Source organism: Dromiciops gliroides, chromosome X, assembly GCF_019393635.1.
Source record: "Dromiciops gliroides isolate mDroGli1 chromosome X, mDroGli1.pri, whole genome shotgun sequence".
In the NCBI taxonomy this organism is placed as follows: Eukaryota; Metazoa; Chordata; class Mammalia; order Microbiotheria; family Microbiotheriidae; genus Dromiciops; species Dromiciops gliroides.
Window position 1 is genome coordinate 80,780,042 of NC_057867.1, and position 25,722 is coordinate 80,805,763.

General features: G+C 41.8%; 1 protein-coding gene and 1 long non-coding RNA gene across 2 annotated transcripts in view; both read right to left on the reverse strand.

Annotated features, from left to right (window-relative positions):
• Positions 1-2,800: 2,800 nt before the first annotated feature.
• LOC122733563 lies at positions 2,801-13,369 on the reverse strand. The gene is made up of 3 exons (XR_006353898.1): positions 13,196-13,369; positions 9,913-10,012; positions 2,801-6,126 (listed from the first exon to the last, which is right to left on the reverse strand). It is a non-coding gene; the product is annotated as an uncharacterized LOC122733563 (long non-coding RNA).
• A 4,593-nt stretch (positions 13,370-17,962) lies between these two features.
• Positions 17,963-25,722, reverse strand: part of LOC122734101 (transcriptional regulator ATRX-like) — a 97,744-nt gene continuing 89,984 nt past the window's right edge. The window contains exon 21 of the mRNA XM_043974792.1: positions 17,963-20,674. Coding sequence (XP_043830727.1) covers positions 20,663-20,674 — 12 coding nt within the window. The 3' untranslated portion in view covers positions 17,963-20,662. The remainder of the gene's footprint in view (positions 20,675-25,722) is intronic.

Sequence of the window (25,722 nt, forward strand, 5' to 3'; positions counted from 1 at the left end):
CAGTTTATGTCTGTCTTTCTGGGTTTTTCTGAAATCATCCTGCTTGTCATTTCATAGGTCACAATAATATCCCATCACCATGATATACCACAGCTTGTTTAGCCATTCCCCAATTGATGGGCGTTCCTTTGATTTCCAATTGAATAAGGCTAGTTGAGTTCTTTATATAACCTCATTTAAATCGAACAGCAGAGGAGGAGGTAACAACAATATTATCCCCATTTTACAGATGAGAAAACAAAGGCTCAGGTCTGTGAAGGGAATCCTCATGTCCAGAAAGGCTGAGCCAGGGCACACCCACCACCCAAGTTCTAGTAAGTACTCCGCACTACAGAGAGAATAAAGGGGGAAACAGTGGAAAGAACTGGATTTAGAATCACGGGACCTGACTTTGAAACTTGCCTGCTAGTTTTACCACCTGTGATCTTGGGGAAGTCCCTTGCCCTCTCTGTGCCTTGGTTTCCTCATCTGTAAAATGGGTCAATCTTGAAATTAATGAAAAGCCAATCCATAAGACAAAATTAAGATCTTTAATCAGGGCCAAGGAGTTACACCTGATGGTACCCCATGGCAAGTGCTAGGAGTACCCAAAGAGTGGGATTGGGAACACAGTTTATATAGAATACTATGACAGAGTAACTGAAGAGTTTACCTTTAGGAGGGGAGAGTTTGAGATTTACAAAATAACAAGAAGCCAGAATGGTAATTCTGGGTCAGCAACAGGCAATTCACTGGCTTGGGAATAGAGAACAGGGCAGGATCGATCAGTTCTCAGTCAAATGTGGTTGTCATTTCATCCTCTTGGCCAAGAGGAAGTCTGGAATTCTGCTGATGACTGAAAAGATGTGACAAGGGTCCAATGTTTCACGGGAACAGTTATCCTGCTAAAGATTTGATTCATAAACGGGGTTGGTTTTTTTACATATTTATCAATATTGAAAAATAATTAGCTAATGGGAACAGATAATAGGGAAAGAGTAACAAGTAGGGTACATTCAGTAGCTGGTACAGGGACATAGGTTGCAAAAGTTCTAAATTAATATAAGCTGGAACATGGTACATAGGATTGTCAGGCCACACCCCATGTCTTGGGAAAGGGGTCTACCCCTGCTCTTGTCTGCTCCTTTTTCCAGGTTAGATGGAGTTTGGTATCACTGGTAGTGGACTTGACTGTCCGTTGGGGGATTGGAGCCTTCTTCAGATGTCATAGGTGTATGCAGCTGTCAATTCCCTTCAGTGCTGCAGCAGGGGGTTGGTCAGCAGGACTCGGTAGGGCCTTTCCTTTGGGTTCCAACTGCAAGGCAGACTGATTCAAGATTGAGGCCCTAGAAAATGACTGAGAAACAAGATAGTTAAGGCCTCAAAAACTTCTGAGTGAATCCCAGCAGTACGACAGAAGGGAAACCTTGGTGGTGAGGGAGTCACTGTGGGGGAGCGGGGGGGAAGGAGGGGCATAAGATGCCCACTGAGGATTTCAGAAGGTAAAAGAATATTTACCAAAAGTGGTCACCCTACCTTTCAGAAGAACTAGGACTTTTGGCCATGGCAGACCCCAATCATCCATACATTTGCTAACTGATTCTAAATTCCATTGATAAGTTCTACCAGACTAGAAGACTAGGGGTCTGATGCAGGGGCTTGCTTGCATGAAAAAGCCTCACCCACCAGGGAAGACATGCAGACCATGACAAATACAAACATTAACTAGAGGAGGGGAGAAACGAAATAGAATCATTCTGCCAAACCATAAAGGGAGAATTTCTGTGGTGGAAATCTTAGGGGCTTGTTAACATAATATTTGGGACGGATTTCATATTGTAGATAAATGTCAAATGCAGTTGGTCTCATTTTACCCCACCAATATTTTCAGCCCAGACTAAGCAGCCTGTCAGGGGTCCAGTGCCTTATAGAGTACAGGTATTCCATCACAAGTAGACACAGAGAGAGTCAGGGAGGACTGGGCATCCATTTGGCCCATGCTAGAACCAATGGTTTTTCTACTTTTTGCACCCTTCTCATCTTACCATGTCTTGGGATGGGACAAGACATGGCCTCTTAGACAACAGTAGGCTCTGCTGGGGTGAATGTTAATTTGAGAGCAGGCACAGCAGATGTAAAGGAAGACAGATCTATAGGGATTGGGGGCTTCTGAGCAGTTTACTTAGCATGCAGGTCAGCAAGGACATTACCCAGGCATAGAGAGAGTGTTCATGGGAGGGTCCTGGAACTTTAATAACAGCCACTGTTGCTGGCAACAAGAGAGATCTTTAATGGGAGTGCCAGTGGAAGTCAGGAACCCTCAACATTTTCACAACATCCTGAAATCATGTGCCACCCCAAAAGCATACCTGCTATCCGTGTAAATGTCCACTCATTTCCCTTTCGGTAATTCACAAGATGGTATCAGAGCTTCAAGTTCAGCTTGCTGAGCTGAAGAGGCCTTCTCAGTGGTGGTGAAAACATCCAGAAGTTAATTTACCAGAATCATTTGGAGGCAAGAAACATCAGTGTACCAGGAATAATATGACCTAAGAGCCACCATTTCATTAACACCATTGACCAGACTGAGGAATAGCCATAGAATAGGCAGTGAAGAAAAAAAAAACTCATTCTTGCAGATAACATGATGATATGCTTACTGAAAACCTAGAGAATCCACTAAAAAAGTTGCTGAAATAATTAAGAAATTCAGCAAAGTTGCAGATGTAAAATAAACTCAGATAAATCATCAGCATTGCTCTACACTCCCAACAAAGTCCAGCAGGAAGAGACAGAAAGAGAAATTCCATTTGAAATAACCACAGACAATAGAAAATACTTGGGAGGCTACCTGCTAAGACAAAACTTAGGAATTATATGAACACAACTACAAAACATTTTTCATAGAAATAAAGTTAAATATAAACAAGTAGAAAAATATTAACTGCTCCTGGGGAAGCCAGGCCAGCATAATACAATGACAATTCTACACAAATTGATTTATTAATTAAATATTATTAAATTATTATTCAGTGCCAGACCAATTAAATTTAAAAAGAAGCTTTAAAGCGCTCAGAAAAAAAACTAAAAACATTCATCTGGAAGAACAAAAGGTGAAGAATAGCAAGGGAATCAATGAGAAAAAAAGTGAAGGAAGGTGACTTACCACTACCAGATCTCTCACCAAAAACGTTGGTACTGGTGAAGAAAGAGTGTGGAGGATGAGTGGAATAGATGAGGAACACAATAGATAGCACTAAATGATCACTCTGATCTTGTCTTTGACCAACCAAAACAGTCAAGATATGGGGACAAGAAATCAGTATCTGCCAATTGTTGGTAAAACTGGAAAACCGCTTGGGAGAAATTAGGCACAGATACACATCTGACTGTATAGTGAAATTAGTTCTAAATCGGTACCTGATTTAATCATAAAGGGTGATGAATTAGGGAAGCATGGAATGATTTACCTGTCACATGTTATGGTGACTATATGGACCACCTTTTTATCCAAAAGGATGTTATGAAACTCTGGATTAATAAGATCAAAATGCCCTCCATCTGAACTCCAACTTGAACCTAGCTAGCTAGCAGATAAGTTCCCATCTACTGGCTTCTTTCCCCAGGATAGTAAGTCCCTATCTTGTAAAAACATCTGGGCATCCTTGTTCTTACCAAACACTTTTTGGAATCATATAATCTTATCATAGGGTTTTCTTTTTTTTGTGGGGTAGTGAGGGTTAAGTGACACAGTTAGTAAGTATCAAGTGTCTGAGGCTGGATTTGAACTCAGGTCCTCCTGAATCCAGAACTGGTGCTTTACCCACTGCACCACCTAGCTGCCCTATCATAGGATTTTCTTTAAGTCAAACTATCAAATTGTTAAACTGATTTCTATTTTATACATTCTTCTTATAGTTTTGCTTTTAAGTTGAATCGTTTCATACTGATGAAACTGATACCACCTCGTTTATATATACCTGCCCCAAAAAAGGCATCTTCAAACTCCTTCTTCGGAAGAAGTCTCCACATGATTCATGCTGATTGTTTTTCAGACAAATAAACTATTACTTTGTTTATCTTGTATGTGTCTAATCAGGTTTTTTTTCATAGGAGGCCAGATACTAAAAAAGCAAAAACAAACTGATGACGCAGATTTTTGGAAAAGGGAAGAATTTGTGACCAAACAAGAGATAGAGAAGAATGAGATGCAAACTGAAGAATTGCTTACATCAAGTTTAAAAGGTTTTGCACAAAAAACACAAGGCAGAGAAAATTAGAAATAAAGCAGAAAGGTGGGGAAAATTATATAGTGCATAATACATTCTTACATAACGTGAATTGGTTCCCTGAGGTAAAGAAGGAAGTAAGGGTTGGATCCAGGAAGGGGATCCTGTGGCCATGAAGGGAGGGGGCTGGCATATGGTTTAAGGACACATGAGGGACAGAGAAAAAAAGATCTGGAGAAATCCAGAAACCCATGAGTGCCAGGACCAGTCACTTGGGGGCCTGGATATAACTGACAGGAAGAACAGATAAGTGGGGCCAGAGATGGATACAGAGAGGTGAAGGTGGGCGCCTGTGGAGGTCAGCAATAGGCATGCAGTAACTGAGCACAGCTGGATGGAAGAGAGACCCTTGGGGCTGGACATGCTGGTGGGTGGAGCTGGGCAAGTCTCTCTCAGCACTGGAGGTCTCAAGCCAAGTCCTGATCCAACGGTGGTGGTGGTGGTGGTGGTCTCTCTGCTTCTCTCTTCTGCTTTTCTTGGAGACACTCTCTCTCTCACTTCTTTTCTCTCTCTGGCTTTTTATCCTTTCCCTCCATCAATGTTTTGCTTCTGAACTCTGCCATTTTTATCTGCCCCCCGAGTTCTGACTCCCCTTTCTCTTACCCCTTTACTCTCCCCTACTTCCCTAGCTGGTAAGAGAGACTTGTATTGCCAATTGAGTATGTATATGTATTTTTCCTTTCTGAAACACTTTACATGTGACTGAGGTTCAAATGTTGCCCAACCCACCCTCCATTTTTCCTTCCATTGTAAAAGTTCTTCCTGGGGCATCTCTTTTACTTAAGACAATTCTCCCCCCCACCCCCAATCTTTCACTCTCTTTCCCCTTCTCCCACTGCATCCCTCTTTCTCACCTATCCATTTTGATCATCTCAACCTAATCAACTCCCTCCCAGACCCTTCTGCTCTGTAGAGCCATTCTAACTTCCTAATAATAATGAAATTCTGAAAAATGCATAAATTATTTTCCCTTATAGAAGGCTACACAAGTTAACCTTCTTGAGTCCATCATGATTTCTATTTCATGTTTACCTTTTTTGGGTCCTCTTGAGTCTTGTGTGTGATTTTCTATTCAGCTCGGGTCTTTTCATCAGGAATGTTTGAAAGTCTTCGATTTCATTAAAGATTGCGTCTTGTCTTGAAGGACTATACTCCATTGGGAGTAAGCCTGTGGTCGCCGATTTGTTTTCAGAGACAGTGTCTCCAGCCCCCGGATGTGTTGTCTACAAAATGTTTTAATACTAGATGTGTGTCAGCAGAAAGCAATTTTATAGTTACCGGCATGTTCTCAGAGACAGTGTCTCCAGCCCCAAAAGTCTTGTCTAGTGTATGTTTTACGATTAGATAGATGTATTTCCCCTGAAAGTAATTTTGTAGTAACTGTTAAGTTCTCAGAGACAGTGTCTCCTGTCACAAGTATTTTTTCCTCAGTGTTCAGAGACTAGATGTACTTCCCCAGAAAGCAAGCCTATAGTAAGTGGAATGTTCTCAGAGACAGTGTCTTCAACCCCAAATGTCTTGTCTAGTGAATGTTTTAAGATTAGATGTGATTCCCCTGAAAGTAATTTTGTAGTAACTGTTAAGTTCTCAGAGACAGTGTCTCCTGCAACAAGGATCTTTTCCTCTGAGTGCTTGGACACTCGATGCATTTCCCCAGAAAGTAATTGTGTAGTAACAGCCATGTTTTCAGAAACAGTGTTTTCAGGCACAAGTATCTTTTCCTCTGAGTGTTCGGAGACTAGATGTGCTTCCCCAGAAAGCAAGCCTGTAGTAAGTGGAATGTTCTCAGAGATGGTATCTTCATCCACAAGTATTTTTCTTCTGAATGTTATAGTTGTCCTGACTTTGGTTTTCTTTTCTAAAAAAAATATGATATGTCATAAGGGACGGCTCTCAGGGAGGGGGAGAGGGAGAGGTAGGTATGGAATACTGTGTTTTAAGAAAAAGAGAAAACATTGATAATTTTTTTAAACCAAGTCAAATCTCAAGGATATTAATGGAGGCAGGGGGGAAGAGGATAAAACAGGGTTTTGAATACATGGAGAGACCACCACCATCGCTGGATCCAGGGATAGGCTTGGGACCTCCAGTACAGGGAGAAGAGATCTTTGCTGTGCTCTGGCCACCTGCTGGAGTGCCCAGCCCCTGTGTGCCAGTCTTCTGTCCATCCATGCTCAGTTATCTTATGCTTGTCACCAGGCCCCACATGTCACCTGTTCTCTCCTGTCTGGGGCTGTATCCAGGCCCAAAGTGTCTATAACTCATCCTTTGTGTTCTTTTTTTGGTTCCAGCCAGGACCCCATGTGAATGGCACCGGCCCCGCATCTTCCTCTTGTTCTCACTTCTCTGTCCCTAGCCCCTTGGTGTCCTTGAATCTTGTGCTGATCCCCTCCTTCCATGGGCATATGAATACCTTCCAGCTTCCAACTAATAAAGAAAATTATGGGCTGGTTTTATAAAGAATAAAAACTACTGGTGAATTTCATTGAAAAAAGAACAAAATGAATTTATGCGTTTCAGAAATGAAAAGGTTGAATTCATCGCCAATGAAGACACAATTTAAGTAATTATTAGGAGCTATTTTGCCCAATTATATCCCAATGAATCTGACCACTTAAGTAAAATAGATTACTATTTCCAATAATATAAATTTCTTTGATTAACAGCAGGGGAAATAGAGTGCTTAAATCATGCTATTTTAGAAAAAGAAATTGAACAAGCTATAAATGAGCTCCCTAAGACAAAGTCCCCAGGAACAGATGGATTCAGAAATGAATTCTATGAAACAGTGAAAGAACAATTTCTTTTCCAATACTATAGAAAATTTATGGAAAAAGAGGCAAAGAAAGAATCCTACCAAATTCCTTTTATGCCACAAATATGGTACTGATACATAAACCAAAAAGAAAAAAGAAAATTCGAGAACCAATTTCCCTAATAAATATTGATGCAAATTTTTGAAGTAAAATCTTAGCATGGGAATTACAGCAATATATGTCAAAGATCATACATAAACTATGAGCAGGTAGGATTTATACCAGGGAATGCAGGGCTGCTTCGGAGTAAGAAAACCATCAGCAAAACTGACCATATCAGTAATAACAACCAAAAATATGATTTCATCAGTAGATGAAGAAAAACCTTTTTACCAAATGCAACTCCCATTCCTACAGAAAGCTTAGTAATCAATAGAACCTTTAAAAATAGGATAAGCATTATCTATCTAAAAGAGCAAGAATGATTTATAAGAAATTGATATATCCTTTACTATCTATCATGTTTTTATTTTTAAATATTTTATATATAATGAAAATGATCTATAATGTAACCATCTATAATTATCAATATTGGAGATAAACTTGAAGCCTTCCGAATAAGACCAAAGGTGGGGCACTGATGTCCTTTATCACCACTATTATTCAATGACATATTAGAAATGCTTGCCAGAGCAATAAGTCAAGAAAAGGAAATGAAGGAAATTAGAGTAGGCAATGAGGAATATGATGGTATACTTACAGCATCCTAAAGAATTAATTCAAAACCTAATTGAGGGGAAGTGCTAGGTGGCCCTGGATCAGGAGGACCCGAGTTCAAATCCAGCCTCAGACACCTGACACTTACTAGCTGTGTGACCCTGGGGAACTCACTTAACCCTTGCTGCCCCACCCTACCCCCTAAACAAAACCTAACCAGCAGGTGGCATCATTCCAATCATTACATAGAGCAGTAGATCTCTGGAAAAGATGAGCTACACAATTCATTGTAGTGAATGACCACAGCAATCTAGTATATGATAAACTCAATGATTCAAGCTTTGGGGACAAAATCTCATTGTTTTACTAAAAATGCTAGGAAAATGGAAAAACAGGATGGCAGAAATTAGGTACAGACCAACATCTCATATTGTACACAAAAATAAGCTCAAAATGGGTTCTTGATTTAGACATGAAAGCTGATACCATAAGTAAATTAAGAGAGCAAGGAGGGGATGATTGACTACAATGTCAAAATGTATGGTACCTACTCTGCTGGGCTATTGCGAAGAAAATTCATTGTCAAGTTTAAGGAACTATATAAAAGTTATGATAAACAGGATGCTATCAGAAAAACCTGGAAAGACCCACATGAACTGAAGCAGAGAAAAATGTACTGTATATAAAATAACAGCATTAGTGTAAGATGATATGCTGGGAAGCATGTGGTTATTTTCAGCAAGGCAATGATTCAACATAACTCTGAAGAACTTATGAAAATTTCAATCCATCTACAGAGAAAGAACTGATAGTATCTGAAAACAGATGGCAACACATTTTTTGACAATTCCTTAATCTGAAGTTTTGTTTTTATCTGTTTTCTCTCACAACCTAGCTAATGTAGAGTTGTTTCCCATGACTACTCATGTATAATTTATTTTGAATTGCTTGAGTTCTTGGGGTGGGGGTGGGAAGGAAGGGAGGAAGAGAAGTTGGAACACAAAGTTTAAAAAAAAATTGATGTCAAAATTTGCTTTTACATGTAATTTGGAAAATATAATTCTAAAAAGAAAAAAAGAGCATGGAGGGGCAGCTAGGTGGCACAGTGGATAAAGCATCAGTCCTGGATTCAGGATTCAAATTTGGCCTGAAACACTTGACAGGTACTAGATGTTTGATCCTGGGCAAGTCACTCAACTCTCATTGCCCTGAGGGAAAAAAGAATCATTTACCTGTCAGATCTATGGAGAAAGATAAAATTTAGGACCAAACAAGATACAGAAAGCATTACAAAATATAAAATGGATCATTCTGACTATATAATATTTAAAAGTTTTTGTAAAAAAAACCAATGCAACCTAAATTAGAAGGAAAGCAGAAAACTGGAGAAGGGGGCAATTTAAAAGTATCTCTGATAAATTCCTCATTTCTTAGAAAGCACTGAGTCAAATTTAAAAGAATATGAGTCATGCTCTAATTGATAACTGGTCAAAGGATAAGAAAAGGCAGTTTTCAAACAAAGAAATCAAGGCTGTATGCATATGGAAAAATGTCTAAACTAATATTGATTAGAGAAATGCATAGCAAAACAATTCTAAGATGCCCCCTCAAACCTATCACATTGATGACATGTGTGACAGGGACAAGAACACATGCTGCAGAGGGTGGGAAAAACTGAGATGTTAATGCACCATTGGTGGAATTATAAATTAATCTAAGCATTGTTGAGGAAATTTTGAAAATATAGCCAAAGGGCCCTAAAACAGTGCTTAGCCTTTGAGACGACAATGTATGTGAAACCATGAGGAAAAAAATGCTCCAAATCAGCAATAATACATGAAATACAAAAGAGCCCTGAAATTTTACCTGCAACTCTATGAAATGACAAAAAGGACAAAGAAAGTAGATGTGCATTCACTGGGGAATGGCTAAACAAAGCAGGGGAGCATCATGGAATATCACTACTACAGTCGGAGAAATGATGTATGTGATAAAGACAAAGAAACACAGAAAGAGCTTTGAGAACGGATGGTGAGAGAAGTAAGCAGAGGCGAGAAAAGAGTAGACATGGTGAGCACAACAACTGAAAGGAAAGAGGGACGCACCAAAAATTAGAAGTACGTGGAACAAAATGTTAAAGATTAATTAGGAATCAAAACAAGATATGACACCATCAACTTAGCCCTTCCTGGAGGGAAGACGTCCGCAGCTGGTACAGTGCTCATGTTTTCCAAATGTATCCATTACTCAGGCCGACTTTTTTCTTCTTCCCTACAACAAAAGAAATACTCTTTGTCACACTGGGGTGGCTCTGAGAGGAAGGGAGATACATGGGATACCTCAGTGATGCAAGAAAACATCAAAAACATTTTTAAATAGGTCAAAAAATCTCAAGGATAGAAATGGAAGGAGGAGGGGGCAGCTGGGTGGCTCAGTGGATAAAGCACCGGCCCTGGATTCAGGAATACTTGAGTTCAAATCCAGCCTCAGACACTTGACACTTACTAGCTGTGTGACCCTGGGCAAGTCACTTAACCCCAATTGCCCCGCAAAAAAAAAAAAAAAAAAAAAGGGCAGCTGGATGGCGCAGTGGATAGAGCACGGGCCCTGGAGTCAGGAGTACCTGAGTTCAAATCCAGCCTCAGACACTTAACATTTACTAGCTGTGTGACTCTGAGCAAGTCACGTAACCCCAATTGCCTCACTAAAAAAAAAAAAAAAAAAGAAAGAAAAAAAAAAGAAATGGAAGGAGGAAAGAAAGGGGTCTGGGTTGATGTTAATCAGCAGCAGCTCTCAAATCATACCACAAGTCAGTGATTAAGAAACCAACTGCTACTTCTTTAAGATGAGGAATGCTGTAAACAGAAGCAAACACTGTCTTGACTAAATCCAAAGAAAGCAGTTGGGGGACAGAGAGAACAGGGGAGGACCCACTATGTGATAAAAAACAGAAAGGATAAATCAAAAGCAGTTTGGGAGATATCTGAGACGAGATCAACACCTCACACCACATATCAAATTCAACTACAGAGAGATACAGGAATTTGATCTAAAGGTGGAATCATGAGCCAATTGGAGGAGGAAATAGCTTTCCCCCACCTGTGGACAGGGAAGAGGTCGGGACAGGGGGGAATCACAGAAGATGGACAATTCTGCTTCTAAAAATCTGAGATGTTCTGACAGAAATAAATCGAATGCAGTGAAATTAGAGGGGTAAGAGTTAAGTGAGGAAAACCATCTTTTTGCTTATGCAAGCTGTAAGGAACAGATTTAAATTTCAAACACCAAGGAGCCATTCTCCAAGAGGTCAAAGGATACAAACAAGAAGCTTTCAAAGGAAGAAATCCAAGCTATCAATAAACATATGACCAAATGCTCCAAACCCCTCCTCATTAGAGACCCGCAAATCAAAACAACTCTGCTCTTTCAGGCTGTAAATCCTAGAGATCCGCAGGTTCACAGACAGTCCCCTCTTTCTGCCCGATAATAATGTACAGGGAAATGTTCCCTTCACCAAGTGCTGGTTGAAACCAGAACAAAACTAAATATAACATTAAGTTCCACGTGGTCAAACAGAAGAGATGATGGGGAGAAGGGGAGGGAAAGAGTTCATCAACTGTGTCCTCTCTTCCCAAGTCCAAGGTCAAGCAGGTGCAGGCCTGGAGGGAGAGAGGAAGGAAGAGAGAAAGCCAGCCTTCACTGCAGATGGGGAGGGAGTGTCCCCAAAGGCTTTACCCAGCTGGCCTCCACCCCACCCCATTAGCCTCCAAGCCCTGAGCCCTCAAGGCAAAGGACTAAGAAGGGAGGCGGCCCAAGGCAAACTGGAAGTCTGGGCAACCCTGGAGAAGCAAGCATACACAGGTAGAAATAGATGTATATACACACACATACATATTTACACCCCCCACCTACACACACACACACACACACACACACACACACACACAAGATCCCAATGACACAGGCAGCACAAGCATAACAATGGTATCAATACTCCCCCAACACTCCACCCACATGCCCCAATGCACTGAGACAAGGTTACAGTGCCAGGAAAGTTCTAGAAAAGTTGGGAGGCAGGGTTATCTAAGAGAAGATTAAGGAGGGGAAAGGTAGGGGGGAAAAGAGGAGGGCTAGTGGCAGGAGACGATGGGGAAGGATGGCAGGGACAGCAGAAAGGGCAGGGGCAGCAGGAGGGGCAGGGCCAAGGCCAGTAGAACAAAGAGAGAAAGATCTTACCGCCCATACCCCAAATCATGCACATGCAGGATCCTTGGGAATTGGGGGCTGGTAAAGAGGGGAGGAGAAGACAGTGAAGGGCAGAGAGACCTCCAGGGGCCCAAGGCCCCCCGCCCAGGCTCCAGAGAACAGGGGACCCAAACCACCTCTTTGTCCAAAGACACAAAGGACTGATAGGCAGAGAGGATCAGGAGACAGTGACATCACAGGAGGGGCGGGGTAGTGGTGGTGCTGGCCAATGGGAGACAGCAGAGCCTGGACCACTGAGGGAGCAGGGCTGGCCTCCTCCCTGAGCAGAGGGACAAAGGATGTCTGAAGGACATAGGGAGGGGAGGAAGTTCTATGACATCATTCCAGAGGAATGGAGAGTACCAACCCCCCTTCTGCCCTTTCTTTGTTCTGAGAAATCTTTGTCTCAGCTTTTACCTTTTGCCAAACCAATATTCAAGAACTGACACAACAACTTAGTTATCATGAGATTTCAAGAGATAAAAACCATCACATCTTCACCGAAGACAATGGAATGCTCTATCAGTAAGACCCCTAATCTAGTCATAGACACACATGCATGCAACAGAGGAAGCCATGATGATGGAGAGAATGGGGAGGGGAAGAGGTACAGCACTATCTCCTCTCTTCCTAAATCCAAGGTCAAGCAGGTGCAGGACATGAGGGGGAAGGAAGGAAGGAAGGAAGGAAGGAAGGAAGGAAGGAAGGAAGGAAGGAAGGAAGGAAGGAAGGAAGGAAGGAAGGAAATAGGAAGAAAAGAAGCCATTCTACACTTGAAGAGGGGAGGGTGCATCCCCAAAGGCTTTACCCAGCTGGCCAACACCCCACCCCATTACCTCCCAAGGACTGAGTCCTCAAGACAAAGACCTGGGCAGGAAGGTAGCCCTAGGCAAACAGGAAGTCTGGACAACCCTGGAGAAGCAGGCACACACAGGTACACACATGTATAGATACACACATACACCCCCGACCTAAACATACAAGATCCCACTTACACACCTAGGACAAGCATAAACAATGGTATCAATACTCCTGCAACACACCATCCACATCCCCCAGGGCACAGAGACAAGGTGATGGGGGCAGGAAGGTTCTGGAGAACTTTGGAGGGGAGGGCATCTAAGAGAAGAATAAGGAGGGGACAGGTAGGGGAAATAAGAAGAGAGGAAGGGGCAGTAGGGCAGGGGCAGAAGGAGAGGGAGAGCTTACCTCACACAACCATGATCAAGCACATGCAGCACCCTTGGGCACTGGTCAGGGAGGCGGGTTGGAGGTAAAGGAGGGCTGGGGAGCACAGGACAAAGCACAGGCAGACCTGCAGCCTTCCAGGGCCCCATGCCCAGCCTCCATGGAACTGGGGACCCAAACCTCCTTCTCCTCCTCCAAAGACACAAAGGACTGATGCTGGGGGAGGACCAGAATAAATGCGGTGGTGCTGCCTGACCTCAGCCAATGGGAGACAGGAGAGGCGGGACCACTGAGCGAGCAGGGATGATCTCATCCTAGAGCAGAGGGAGGAAGGATGCAGGAGGGAGGGAGCTCCGGGAGGGGGCTCTGTGACATCCTTCCAGAGGAGTGCGGAGCCCACCCTTCTGCCCTTTCTTTGTTCTGAGAAAGCCTGATCCCAGCTTTTACCAAATGAGTTTTGAAGACTTGACACAACAGCTTAGTTAACATGAGATATCAACAGATAAAAAACCATCACTTCAGCACCAAAGATAGTGGATAGCTCTTCCAGGTATCCTCTCTGTAAACCCCCTAATCTAGTCCTAGTCATACATGCATGCCTCAGAGGAAGCCCAAGGGCACATGGCAGCACAACCACCCTGTGACTCTTCAAACACATGATGGATGCCACAGGCTGATGCACACAGACCCACACTGGTCATCTGCCACCCCCACCAAGCTGTGTGAGTCCAAAGTAAACATGCTGTTGTTAAATTCAGTGACTTGAGAGTGCTCCACCTCATGCCAACAGTGATTTTGAACTGAGCATAATTGGCCATTGGGATGAGAGTCAAAGGCCTCATGACTCACACTGAGGGTGAAGGAAGCACCAAGCCCAGAATTCCCTGGTTGGTGTTGACTGCCACAGTAATAAGACCAAAAGTTAGGTCAGCCCATTCAGCAGCCAGAGACAGAGTTCTTAGCCTCCAGGGACTGCAATGAGCACCTCAGGTCATCTAATGGTACTGGTGGCTCTGCATGTGAAGGGATCTCTCTCGATGGGAATGGGGATGGATGGGCTACAGCCAAGGCCAAACCCTATGGTCTCATACCCAGAGGCTCAACTACCTGCTGAGACTGGAGCCCTGAGATGGGAGAAGAGAAGACATAGTGTAGAGATTGGGGAATTCCTGCCCACTTGGGCTCCTCGTGCCAGGCAGAGCTCCCACCCAATGGAAGTGGTCCTCAAGCTGTCCTCATCAGCCAGAATGGTAATCTCCCATTACAGGGAATATGTTTGCCTCAATAAGCATCTGCAGCTACATCTCCCAGGTACTCCCAGGACATGTGCCCAACCTCCCAGAAGTCATGGCAGTAACAGATCAATGCCACCCTGGGAAGGCCAGGGAACTCTTGGGCCCTGTTCTTGGGAGTTGAGTCTCCAGGACAAATTGCCTGATAAGAAAAGGCTGTTTCTAAAAATAGTTCTGGCTGATCTTCTCCAGTCCTTCCTTTTTCTGTTTCCAGTTCAGAGATGTCTTGGTCTCAGTCTTTCTTCCATCAGAGGGTTTTATACATTTTGCAAAAACATCTCAGGTGCTCCTCTAAAGCCAGGCTTGCATTCCTCTGGGATAGTTAAGTCAACTCACTCCCCAAAATGGCTTGGTGGACCAAGGGATGGAATTATTGGGACCTTCCTTCTTTGTAACAGAACGAAGGAGGGGAAGCTGACACTATATTACCATGGTAGGGATGCATTTGCTTGGAAGAAATGGTGGGTAAAGTGATCTTCCCAACACAGGTCTTGCCATGTCACTCCCCTATTCAAGAAACTCCTCATGGCTCAAATATGAGCTCCTTTGTTTGGCAGTCAAAGCCCACCATAAACCTTGCCCTAGATTTGTGCTCTTTCTACACCCTATCCTCTCCCCACAGGTAGTCTGTGACCCAGTGAAACTGACCTCCTTGCTGGTCTTTGCACAAGACTCTTCATTTCCCAGCTCTGGCCCTTTTCAGGGGCTGTCCCCTTTCCCTCCTCATCTCCACATCCTGGTTTCCCTGACTTCTTTCAAGTCAAAGTTATCATCCCAGCTTTTGTGAGAAGCCTTTCCCGAGCCCTCCCAAGTTCTGGGGCCTTCATCCTCTTGCTTATTTCCAAATCATCCTGTATAGAGCTTGTTTATACTTTCCTGTTTGCATATTGTCTCCCCTATGAGTCTGTGAGGTCCTTAAGGAAAGGGACTGTCTTTTAGTTTTCTTTGTGTCTTAAGTGCTTAGCAAAACATCTTGCACTTAGCGGGAACTTAAAAATCTTTATGGACTGAATCCCTGACCGCTAGATCATAAGTTCCTGCATTAGGTTGTAAGCTCCCCCATTAGATTGTAAGCTCCCCCATTAGAATGGAAGCTCTCCCATTAGACAATTCTCCTCTAGTTGACAGTAAGCCCTGGGGCAGCTAGGTGGTGCAGTGGTTAGAGCACTGGCCCTGGATTCAGGAGGACCTGAGTTCAAATCCGGCCTCAGACACTTGACACTTACTATCTGTGTGACCCTGAGCAAGTCACTTTACCCCCATTGCCCTGCAAAAAAAAAACCAAAACAACCAAAAAAAGTTATTACTTTTCCCTTCCTTGACTATAAACACAGTTCTATGTTCCTTCAGTTGCTTTAGGTTATTCTTTTTCACATGGACCTATACCCAGTGGCTCTCTTCTCACCCTAATCACCTCCTCCTGTTAGCCCTTTCTCTTAGAGGATCAGGGCATTGCTGGTAGAATGCCTTATGACCTACCATAGCCTTTATAGCTAATAAAGCTGAGAAGGCCATAGGTGCCCAGGAGAGAGATCTTGCCTTCCTGGCACTGGTGGTTTTAGCCTACACGCTACCCTAGGTTTCCTGCTAGTTAGTGTAAGAGGCATCTGGGCCATGGCCAATCCTTCATGTTGCTTTGGGGTGACTCTCTGTGGGGAAGTGGCCACATCCACAGAGAAGATTAGGGAGCAGCTCACTTGGTTCTCCAAGTTCAAGCAGAAAGAACCAAGGCAAAGGTAGGGGGAATAACAGGAGGGTAGGAGCAGGAGCACAGAGACAACAGGAGGAGAGGGAGAGCTTACCTCACACAGCCCCCATCACGTACAGCAGAATCCTATGCAATTGGAGGAGTATAGGAGATGAGGGGAGGGGAAGACAGTGAAGGGCAGACAGACCTCCCAAGGCCCCCTGCCCAGGCTCCCAAGGAACAGGGGACCCAAATCACCTCCTCCAAAGACAGGAAGGACTGATGGGGTGGAGGACCAGGAGAGAGAGTGACATCACAGTAGGTATCAATGGTATCAATGTTCCTACAACACACCACCCACATCCCCCAGGGCACTGAGACAAGGTTATAGGGGCTGGAAGGTTCTGGAGGACTTTGGAGGGGAGGGCATCTAAGAGAAGACTAAGGAGGGGACAGGTAGGGGAAATAAAATGAGGAGTGGTAGGGGCAAGAGAGGAGGCAGGAGGAGGGCAGGGGCAGTGGGAGAGGGAGAGCTTACCAGGATAACATATAAGAATATCTGCCGCTTCAATGAAGAGTTTCTGGCATAGCCAATAATAGAATAACCAAAGACAGTTCCAAAACCAGCACCAGAATCACCCACTCCTACTGAGCCAGTACATGCACCAATAAATCTGGCAGCAGTGAGTCTGCTCATAGTACTGTTCTGGAACTCCCTGGTGCTAGCTGAAAAGCTCTGTTCTGTGCCCTATCAGATACTGTGTTGCCTTCTCCAGTCCTCTCTGGTCAAGATAACATTGGGCAGACTGGGTATAGCACAGACCAGAGCAGGGGCACAGGCAAACTTGGCACAGGTGAACATCTTAAAAAGCAGTGGCAAGGGTCAGCTAGGTGGCTCAGTGGATAGAGCACTGGCCCTGGAGTCAGGAGTACCTGAGTTCAAATGCGACCTCAGACACTTAACACTTAATAGCTGTGTAACCCTGGGCAAGTCACTTAACCCCAATTGCCTCACTGAAAAAAAAAAGAAAAAAAAAAGCAGTGGCAAGGGAAGAAGGGATCCAGTGGTGGGAGGGGAAGGTGTGGCTCACTGCAGCATTCTCTCCTGTCTTTCTTGGGCAGCTGTTGCAGAGGTCAAATGGAGTGGGGGAAAAACATTAGTTTTGACTTCCTTGGAGCCAAAAGGAAATAGGATTGGGAAGTGAAAGTTGCAAAGCTGGATTAGTTTTTATGAGAGAAAATATTCCATAAAAATTAAAATTGCCAAAAGATGAGTTCCTTTGTGAGATAGTTTCTCATTGGGAGTTTGCAAGTGGTGGGAGAATAATTGTCAAGAATATTATTGAGGGAGCAGCTAGGTGGTACAGTGCATAAAGCACTGGCCCTGGATTCAGGAGGACCTGAGTTCAAATCTGGTCTCAGGCACTTGACACTAGCTATGTGACCCTGGGCAAGTCACTTAACTCTCTTTGCCCCCCCTCCCCAAAAGAATATTATTGAAGGAAACTGCTATTTAGTCAGGGCTTGTTTGTGATGACCCTTTCAACTCTGATCTTCAGTTAGTGGCTAAAACAGATTTAAAAATAAACTTTAATGTGTAAAAGAGTTCTGAAAAAGTAAACGTGGGAATTGGTATCATTATCTTCCAGAAGAACAAACTAAGAGGAAAAAAAGTTTCAATTATTTTGTCAGAGGATAAAATGTAGCCTTTAGCTAACCCAAAGGACTAGTACCAGTATTGGGAGTATTTGACATGACATATGGATTGGTTTAGGTCACCAAAATTTTAAGTAATAAAAACACTATATATTTTAGTCACTTTTTATTTAATCATGTTTAAAGATTAACAACTACAACAATTAAACAACATTTTTGCAAGACAAAAGTGAATATATTGCTATATTTGAATGTTTAACTCCCCCCTCCACACACACAAATTCTAGTCTTTATGTATAGTTGAAACAACTAAAGAGAGGTAAAGGGATTTCAAAAGCACTTAAAATACTTCCTAGGGAAATAAAAAGCCATCTAACAGAAACAAAGCTTAATTTTTCATAGCTATGAGTTTTTGTAGGACAGAATGAAATGATTACTAGATAATTGGATGAAAACACATAAAACAACAAAATATTAAATTAAAATAATTTATGTTTTACAAATCAACAAATCATAAAGTATGGAGAACCTAGCAAGCAAAATTGTTTTAACCAATAATCAGTACTTTAAGGGCACCAAAACCAGATTACATAGAAAACACATAAAAAATGATAGCTCAAACAAATAGAATAGGTATTACTACAAGTTTTCAGTCAAGCTTGAAGTTTTATTCAAAGCATGTTTCCTAACATTTTGGGAAGGGTAAAGTGAATATGCAAAGTTTTCAATTCTTACTTCATTTGCTCATATTTCCAATTAAATTTCTCATGTGTTATACTTCTTATATCCATAATACAAAGGCATTTTAGATACTCCCACCATCAATAATGCATAACATCTATGTGATGTACCCTGAATATCTATAACAGATTTCACCACTTACTTCCAAGTTATCTTGAAATGCTGACATCTGATAGGTTGAAAGAGGTCTATAGAAGGTTTGGTGTGCTCTCTGATAATACCCTTGAAAGAATCAGGATTGGGGCAGCTAGGTGGCACAGTGGATAGAGCACAGGGCCCGGATTGAGGAGGACCTGAGTTCAAATTCGGCTTCAGATACTTGACACTTACTAGCTATGTGACCTTGGGCAAGTCACTTAACCCTCATTGCCCAACAACAAACAAACAAACAAACAAACAAATAAATAAATAAATAAATAAGAATCAGGAAATATCCTCAAACATCCTGACTCCCATGAATAACTATCATTACTTTAAAAAAAATACCTATCAACCTAAACCTTAAAAAAGCTAAAACTGTGAAAACTCATTTCAATAGGACCTTCTAATTGTTCCAAATTTATTTTCTTTTCTGTTGAGTCTATTTATATATACTAATAATCTTAAGTTCATTAACCAAAAAAAGCAAAAAGAAAATTAAAAAATTTAAGAGGTCTTTATGAAAAATATTCCAAAGAACAAATTTTAGTACTAATATTCTAAATTAAATATTTTGGAGGGGAGTAGTAGAAGATGAGAAATAGTAACCAACCAACGAACTAACCAACCAACCAAAAAACCTTGTTTAAAATACTTTATCATCAACTTTCAAATCCTACAACACAGGATCAGAAATTTCAACCTTTGAGACCAGAGTGCAATCCCCCCCATTTTAGAGATAAGAAAGGTTAGGTTTTTTGCCAGCATCACCCAGATTATTTGACTTCCATTTTCCAATATACAATCCTTCCTTCGTAAAACTGCAAACTAATCCATATCTGCTCAAACTTTTCTGTTTTCTGTAAGGGCCAAATTTAACATGGGGAGAGTTAATTGGGCGGCTTGCCATAATATTGGGGCTCAGAAAATAATGAGAGATCTCTGTGTCCAATCTTCTCTTAGGCTTTTCAAGATTACATCTTTTCAGTCTGACCATAATGAAGCAAAGATATATACAAATAAACCCCAAATCACAATGAATTCCTCAGACTACCAAACAGTCCATGACCTGTATTTTACTCTGAATCCCAAATGTGCTCTGCATATATATGGTCCTGATTCCTTGAATACCCTAAGAGTTGTATTTGGTACGGTGCCAGCAATAAGATTTAAAATATAAGGAATAAAAGAATAAATTAACATAGAGGAAACTATTAAAATCTAAGTTAAATGTGTTTATGAAAGAAAACTGCAAAATATCTCAAGAAGATTACTCATTCCTAAATTTCTCATCTATGTATGTAACATAGCAAAGCACAAAGCTATAATTTGGGGTAAATCAGTATGAGATTATTTCTTTCTTTTTAATTTCAAGAAATATTAGAAAACAAAATTATCTCCTAACAAAGGACCAACTCTGACACCTTATATTAGAATGTGACAAACAGAAATAGAGAAGCATAATTTTTTACTAATTTGATTATTTTCAGGTTGATTTTATAGCAGATATAAACAAGTAATGAAATTTTAGAGAAAAATTATATGAATCCTATGTTGTTATTCTTGAATAAGTTTTCAATGAAAGTATTTTGAAATCTCTTCTGGATTTAGTGTATATAATAAAAATGTGGTCAATATTAATCAAATCTCAAAATAAAATTAATTAAGGAAAATCTAATAAGGAAGGAAGTATTCATATATCTGATTTCTCTTAAGCTAGTGATTCTTAAAACAAATGGTCCATTTTCCAATGCATTCAATATTTTAGGGCAAAATCATACTCATTTCCTTTGGGAAGGTCTTGGATTCTTGCTTCTTATGAATGGTGGTTTCACAACACTAGCGCCTGGCTGATATCAATATCCTGGCAAGTGGAGGGATTTTTGACTAGATATGGAGGCTCTGGCGTCACAAGGTGGTGATGAAGCTTCTTGTTGATTTAACATTTCTTGAATCAATTATTGCTGAGGCCTTCTATTCATGTGTCTGCGAAGAGAAAATTCAAGTTACTGACTCTGTAGATAAAAACAAGACTTCAGATTAAGGAGTTGTCAAAAAAATGTATTTCAGTCTGTTTTCAGATACCATCAGTTCTTTCTCTGTAAGTGTACTGCAATTTTCCTAAGTCCTTCAGCAGATCATCTTACACAGTACATTTCTCTCTGCCTCAGTTCATGTGGGTCTTTCCAGGTTTTTCTGATAGTATCCTGTTCATCATAACTTTTATACAGTACCTTAAACTTGACAAAGAATTTTCTTCATAATAGCCCAGCTGAATAGGTACCATTGCCATTGTAGTCAATCGGCATAACTATTTCCCTTCATCCTATTCCCTTGCAATGATATTTACTCTATTGTCTATCTTATTTTGCCCTATTCCTCCTCAAAAGTGTTTTGCTACTGACTGCCCCCTCCCCTGCTCTACCCTCCTTTCATTCATCCTTCCCTCCTTATCCTCTTCCCCTCCTACTTTCCTGTAGGGCTAAATAGATTACCCCTCCCAATTGGGTGTGTATGTTATTCCCGCCTTGAGCCCACTCTGATGAGGTTAAGGTCTTTGAGCTAATTCTGTGTTCTTAAATTTTTCTTCCTCCCTCCCTCCTCAACTCTCCCTATGAAATAAAGCAATATATGTCATACATGTGCTGTTATGCAGAACATCTTCGCCTTCCTCTAAAGTGTTTTGCTTTTTACAGCTCCCTCCCCCAAACTTCCCTTCCCTCCTTCCCCTCTTCTCCCACCCCCCATCTCCTTCCCCACCCACTTTCCCACAGGGTAAAAATATATTACTATACCCACTTGAGTATGTTATTCCCTCTTTGAGCCAATTCTGATGATAGTAAGGTTCACTCACTGCCCTATTCCTTCCCCCTCTTCCCCTCCCCTCCCCTCCATAAGCTTTTTACTTGTTTCCTTCATGCGATCTACCTCTCCCCAGCCCATCTCTCCCCTTCCCCCTCCCCCAGTCTATTCCTCCTACCCTTCAACTCTATTTTAAAGATGTCATCATGGGTTAGCTAGGTGGCACAGTAGACAAAGCACCAGCCCTGGACTCCATCAGGAGACCCTGAGCCCAAATCTGGCCCCAGACATAAGACACCCCACCCTGTTTGCCTCACAAAGAACAAGAATAAACAAAAAATAAATGCTTTACAGATATCGTCCCTTCATATTCAGTTCAGACCTGTGTCCTCTGTATATTCCTTACTGAGAAAGTTCTTATGAGTTGGAAGTATTATCTTCTCATGTAAGAATGTAAACAGTTTAACCTTTTAAATGTCCTTCGTGATTTCTTTTTCCTGTTTACCTTTTTATGCTTCTCCAGGGTCTTGTATTCAAAAGTCAAATTTTCTATTCAGTTCAGGCCTTTTCATCACAAATGCCTGAAAGTCCTCTTTTTCATTGAAATCCCATTTTTTTCTTCTGAAAGATTACACACTCAGTTTTGCTGGGTACGTGATTTTTGGCTGTAGTCCCAGTTCCTTTCCCCTCTGGAATATCATATTCCATTCCCTCTGGTCCTTTAATGTAGATGCTCCTAGATCTTGTTTTATCCTTACTGGAGCTCCACAGTATTTGAATTCCTTTTTTCTAGCTGCTTGCAATATTTTCTTCTTGACCTGGGAGGTCTGGAATTTGGCTATAATATTCCTGGATGTTTTCCTTTTGGGATCTCTTTCAGGAGGTGATCGGTGGATTCTTTCGATTTCTATTTTACTTTCTGCTTCAAGAATATTAGGGCAATTTTCCTTTACAATTTCTTGGAAGATGATGTCTAGGCTCTTATTTTGGTCATGGATTTCAGGTAGTCCAAAGATTTTCAAATTATCTCTCCTGGATTTATTTTCCAGGTCAGCTGTTTTTCCAAGAAGATATTTCACATTGCCCTAAATTTTTTCATTCAATTGTTCAATCCTAATTCTCGGGCAATTATTATCTTCAGGCAGCTTTTTTATCTCCTTTTCCATTTGACTTTTCAAGCTGTTGACTTTTTTTTCATGACTTTTCTATATCGCTCTCATTTCTCTTTCCATTCTTTCCTCGCTCTTTCAAAATCTTCCTTCTATGTCTCCTACTTTCTCTTCAAAGTCCCTTTTGAGAGCTTCCATGGCCTGAGACCAGTTCATATTTTTCTTGGAAGCTTTAGATGTAGGGGCCCTGAGATTATTATCCTCTTCTGAGGGTGCACCTTGATCTTCCTTGTGGCTGAAGAAACTTTCTATAGTTCTCAACTTTCTTTGCTTACTCATCTTGCCATCTTTTACTTGACTTTCAACTCCCCACTGGGGGGCCCTGCTTCTAGGCTACACTACTGTCCCCAGCTTCAGAGGGTCCCAGGTGTTTTGGGTTTGAGGGAGAGCAGGTTTTTCTCTCCCCTGGCCTGTTCTTTGGTCCAAAGATAACCTCAAGCCAACTTACTAAATAACCAACCTCTCTTCTGTGATTTTTCTGTGGTTCTTAGCTTTGATGAGCCTGCACCCCTCCCCCACCTGGGCCTCCCACTGCTCAGGATTTCTTCCTGGTTCCCAGCTAGGGTGGGACACCCGAATTCCTCCCTATGTCACGCTGACACCCCTGCACTTCACCCCCCCCCCCGCCAGCTGTTCAGTGCTCTCACCCAACTGCAAGTTCAGATACAGAAGATGCTGGTGCTGCAGCTGATTCAGCGGCTTGGGGGTTAAGCTCCTCTGGTGAGGAGTGCCTGGGGTTGGACTTCACCAGCAGCCCAGCATGGCCCCCTTTAATAATCTCAGCCCATATTTTTGTGGGTTTTTCTGATCCAGGGGTTCTTTTTTTTTTTTTTTGGTGAGGCAATTGGGGTTAAGTGACTTGCCCAGGGTCACACAGCTAGTAGGTGTTAAATGTCTGAGGCCAGATTTGAACTCAGGTCCTCTTGACTCCAGGCCCGGTTCTCTATCCGCAGTGCCACCTAGCTGCCTCAGGGGTTCTTTTATTGCTTTTTTTGGGATAACTGTATCAGGGGCTCTGTGGGTTTAATGTCTTTCTTCCACCATCTTGGCTCCACTCCTCCTGGATTGTCTTAAAGTTACCTATAAAAGATGGCACCACCTTGAAGCCATTGATCATCTTCAGTGATCAACATGTAAATGTGTCACTACCTTAACATACTGACAAAAAAATCCTTTTAATTCTCTGTCCTGAGTTTAGCATCATTAATTTGGGTGAAAGCCCAAATGAAGAATTTTCCTTTCAACAAAAGAGCAAGTTCAAGGTTTTAAAAAAATGCAATAGGCACTTGAAAGCCAAAAAAAAAATCTCATTAAAAGCTACTCTAGGGCAGCTAGGTAACACAGTTGATAGAGCACTGGCCCTGGAGTCAGGAGGACCTGAGTTCAAATCCGGGCTCAGACACTTAACACTTACTAGCTGTGTGACCCTGGGCAAGTCACTTAACCCCAATTGCCTCACCAAAAAAAAGGAAAGAAAAGCTACTCTAATTAAATGCATACAATCCAAGAACATAAAAAACCATTAAAATATAAGTACCCTTGTATAATCACCAGATCAAGAATCTCAACAAACCCTAGAGCCTAAGAGTACTAGAAATTATGTGCTCTACCATTTCTTAGCAACACTACAAAGGATTCTTGAATTCAATTCAATCTTTTTTTGTTCATATTTTATACAGAGGTATTAACCAAGAATAACTGCTCAAGATTACTTCTGAAAGCAAATAAAAATGGTTTGATTTTGTCTGTTTCTCAGTAGCATTAAGATCTCATGGCTTAACAAAAACTCTCCCTGCAGATGAACGAAAAGAAAACATGATGAACAATTTAAGACTCTTTTTTTTGTTATGGTACCTGAATACTAGTTAATTGTCTCTAATCCTTGTAATCAGATCACTCTTGCATTCATTCAAGAGGAACATCTTCTATTTATATCATCATCACCCTGGTTCAGGCCATCATCAGCGCTTCACTGCATTCAGTACCCTTTCTCTATTCCCTCTTCCACATACCAAATGCATATTTCTAAAGTCCAGTTCTGACAATGTTAATTCCCTACTCAAGCCTTTACTCAATAACAATTTTTATTTTGATGGAGGGCAGGGAGAAGGGGAGTGGTATCATTTATGGCCCTTTAAAATCTTGGTTAAGTCTATGTTTCTAAACTGACTCTTTAGCCCAACTGGGCCTCTTATGTTACCTATTTACAGGAGAGTACTAGAGCTAACTCAAACCAAACTCGGGAAAGCCAGTTGTAAACACTCAAACCTTAGAAATTGGCAAATACTACAAATTGGGGCTTGATTTATTGGTCTGTTGATTATCTAGACTTAAGAAATGATGAAAAAAAGTTAATAATGCAGATTAAACTTCCGAGTGTGTTGTGTGTCCCTTTTTCCCACAAGCCAGTTGTTCTCTCTCTCTCCAAAGCTTTTCCTGCTCTCCCTTAATTCTAATGCCTTCCAATAATCAAATGCTTTTGGGGGCAGCTAGGTGGCGCAGTGGATAAAGCACCGGCCCTGGATTCAGGAGGACCTGAGTTCAAATTCAACCTCAGACACTTGACACTTACTAGCTGTGTGAACCTGGGCAAGTCACTTAACCCCCATTGCCCCACCAAAAAACAAACAAACAAACAATAATCAAATGCTTTTTGTCCCTGGTTCTTTGCATGATGGCTTCTAAATGAGCCTATGAGCTCCAAGGAGCAGTCTTGTATCACTGACACTTATAAAGCACAGTACAGACCAGCTACATTGGCTCTTGTCTGGTCATTTCAGTCGTGCTGGACTCTTCAGCACACTGGATAGAGTTGGCCCAATTTTAGATACTTCATTCCAGTCTGGACTCCTGCAGCCTGCCCTCAGTTCATTTACCTTTAGTCCCTCTTTCTCTGCCTGCTCCCATCTTGTGCCTTTCCTTCAAGAGGCCTTTTGAATCCTGAACATTATTACTGAGCCAGTATTAAGAAATGATCCTAATCACTCTGTATGTATTTTCTATATATTCTCTTCCTACTTATCTGGGAATACGTCAGCTCCTTGAGGGCAGTGACTCTTTTTT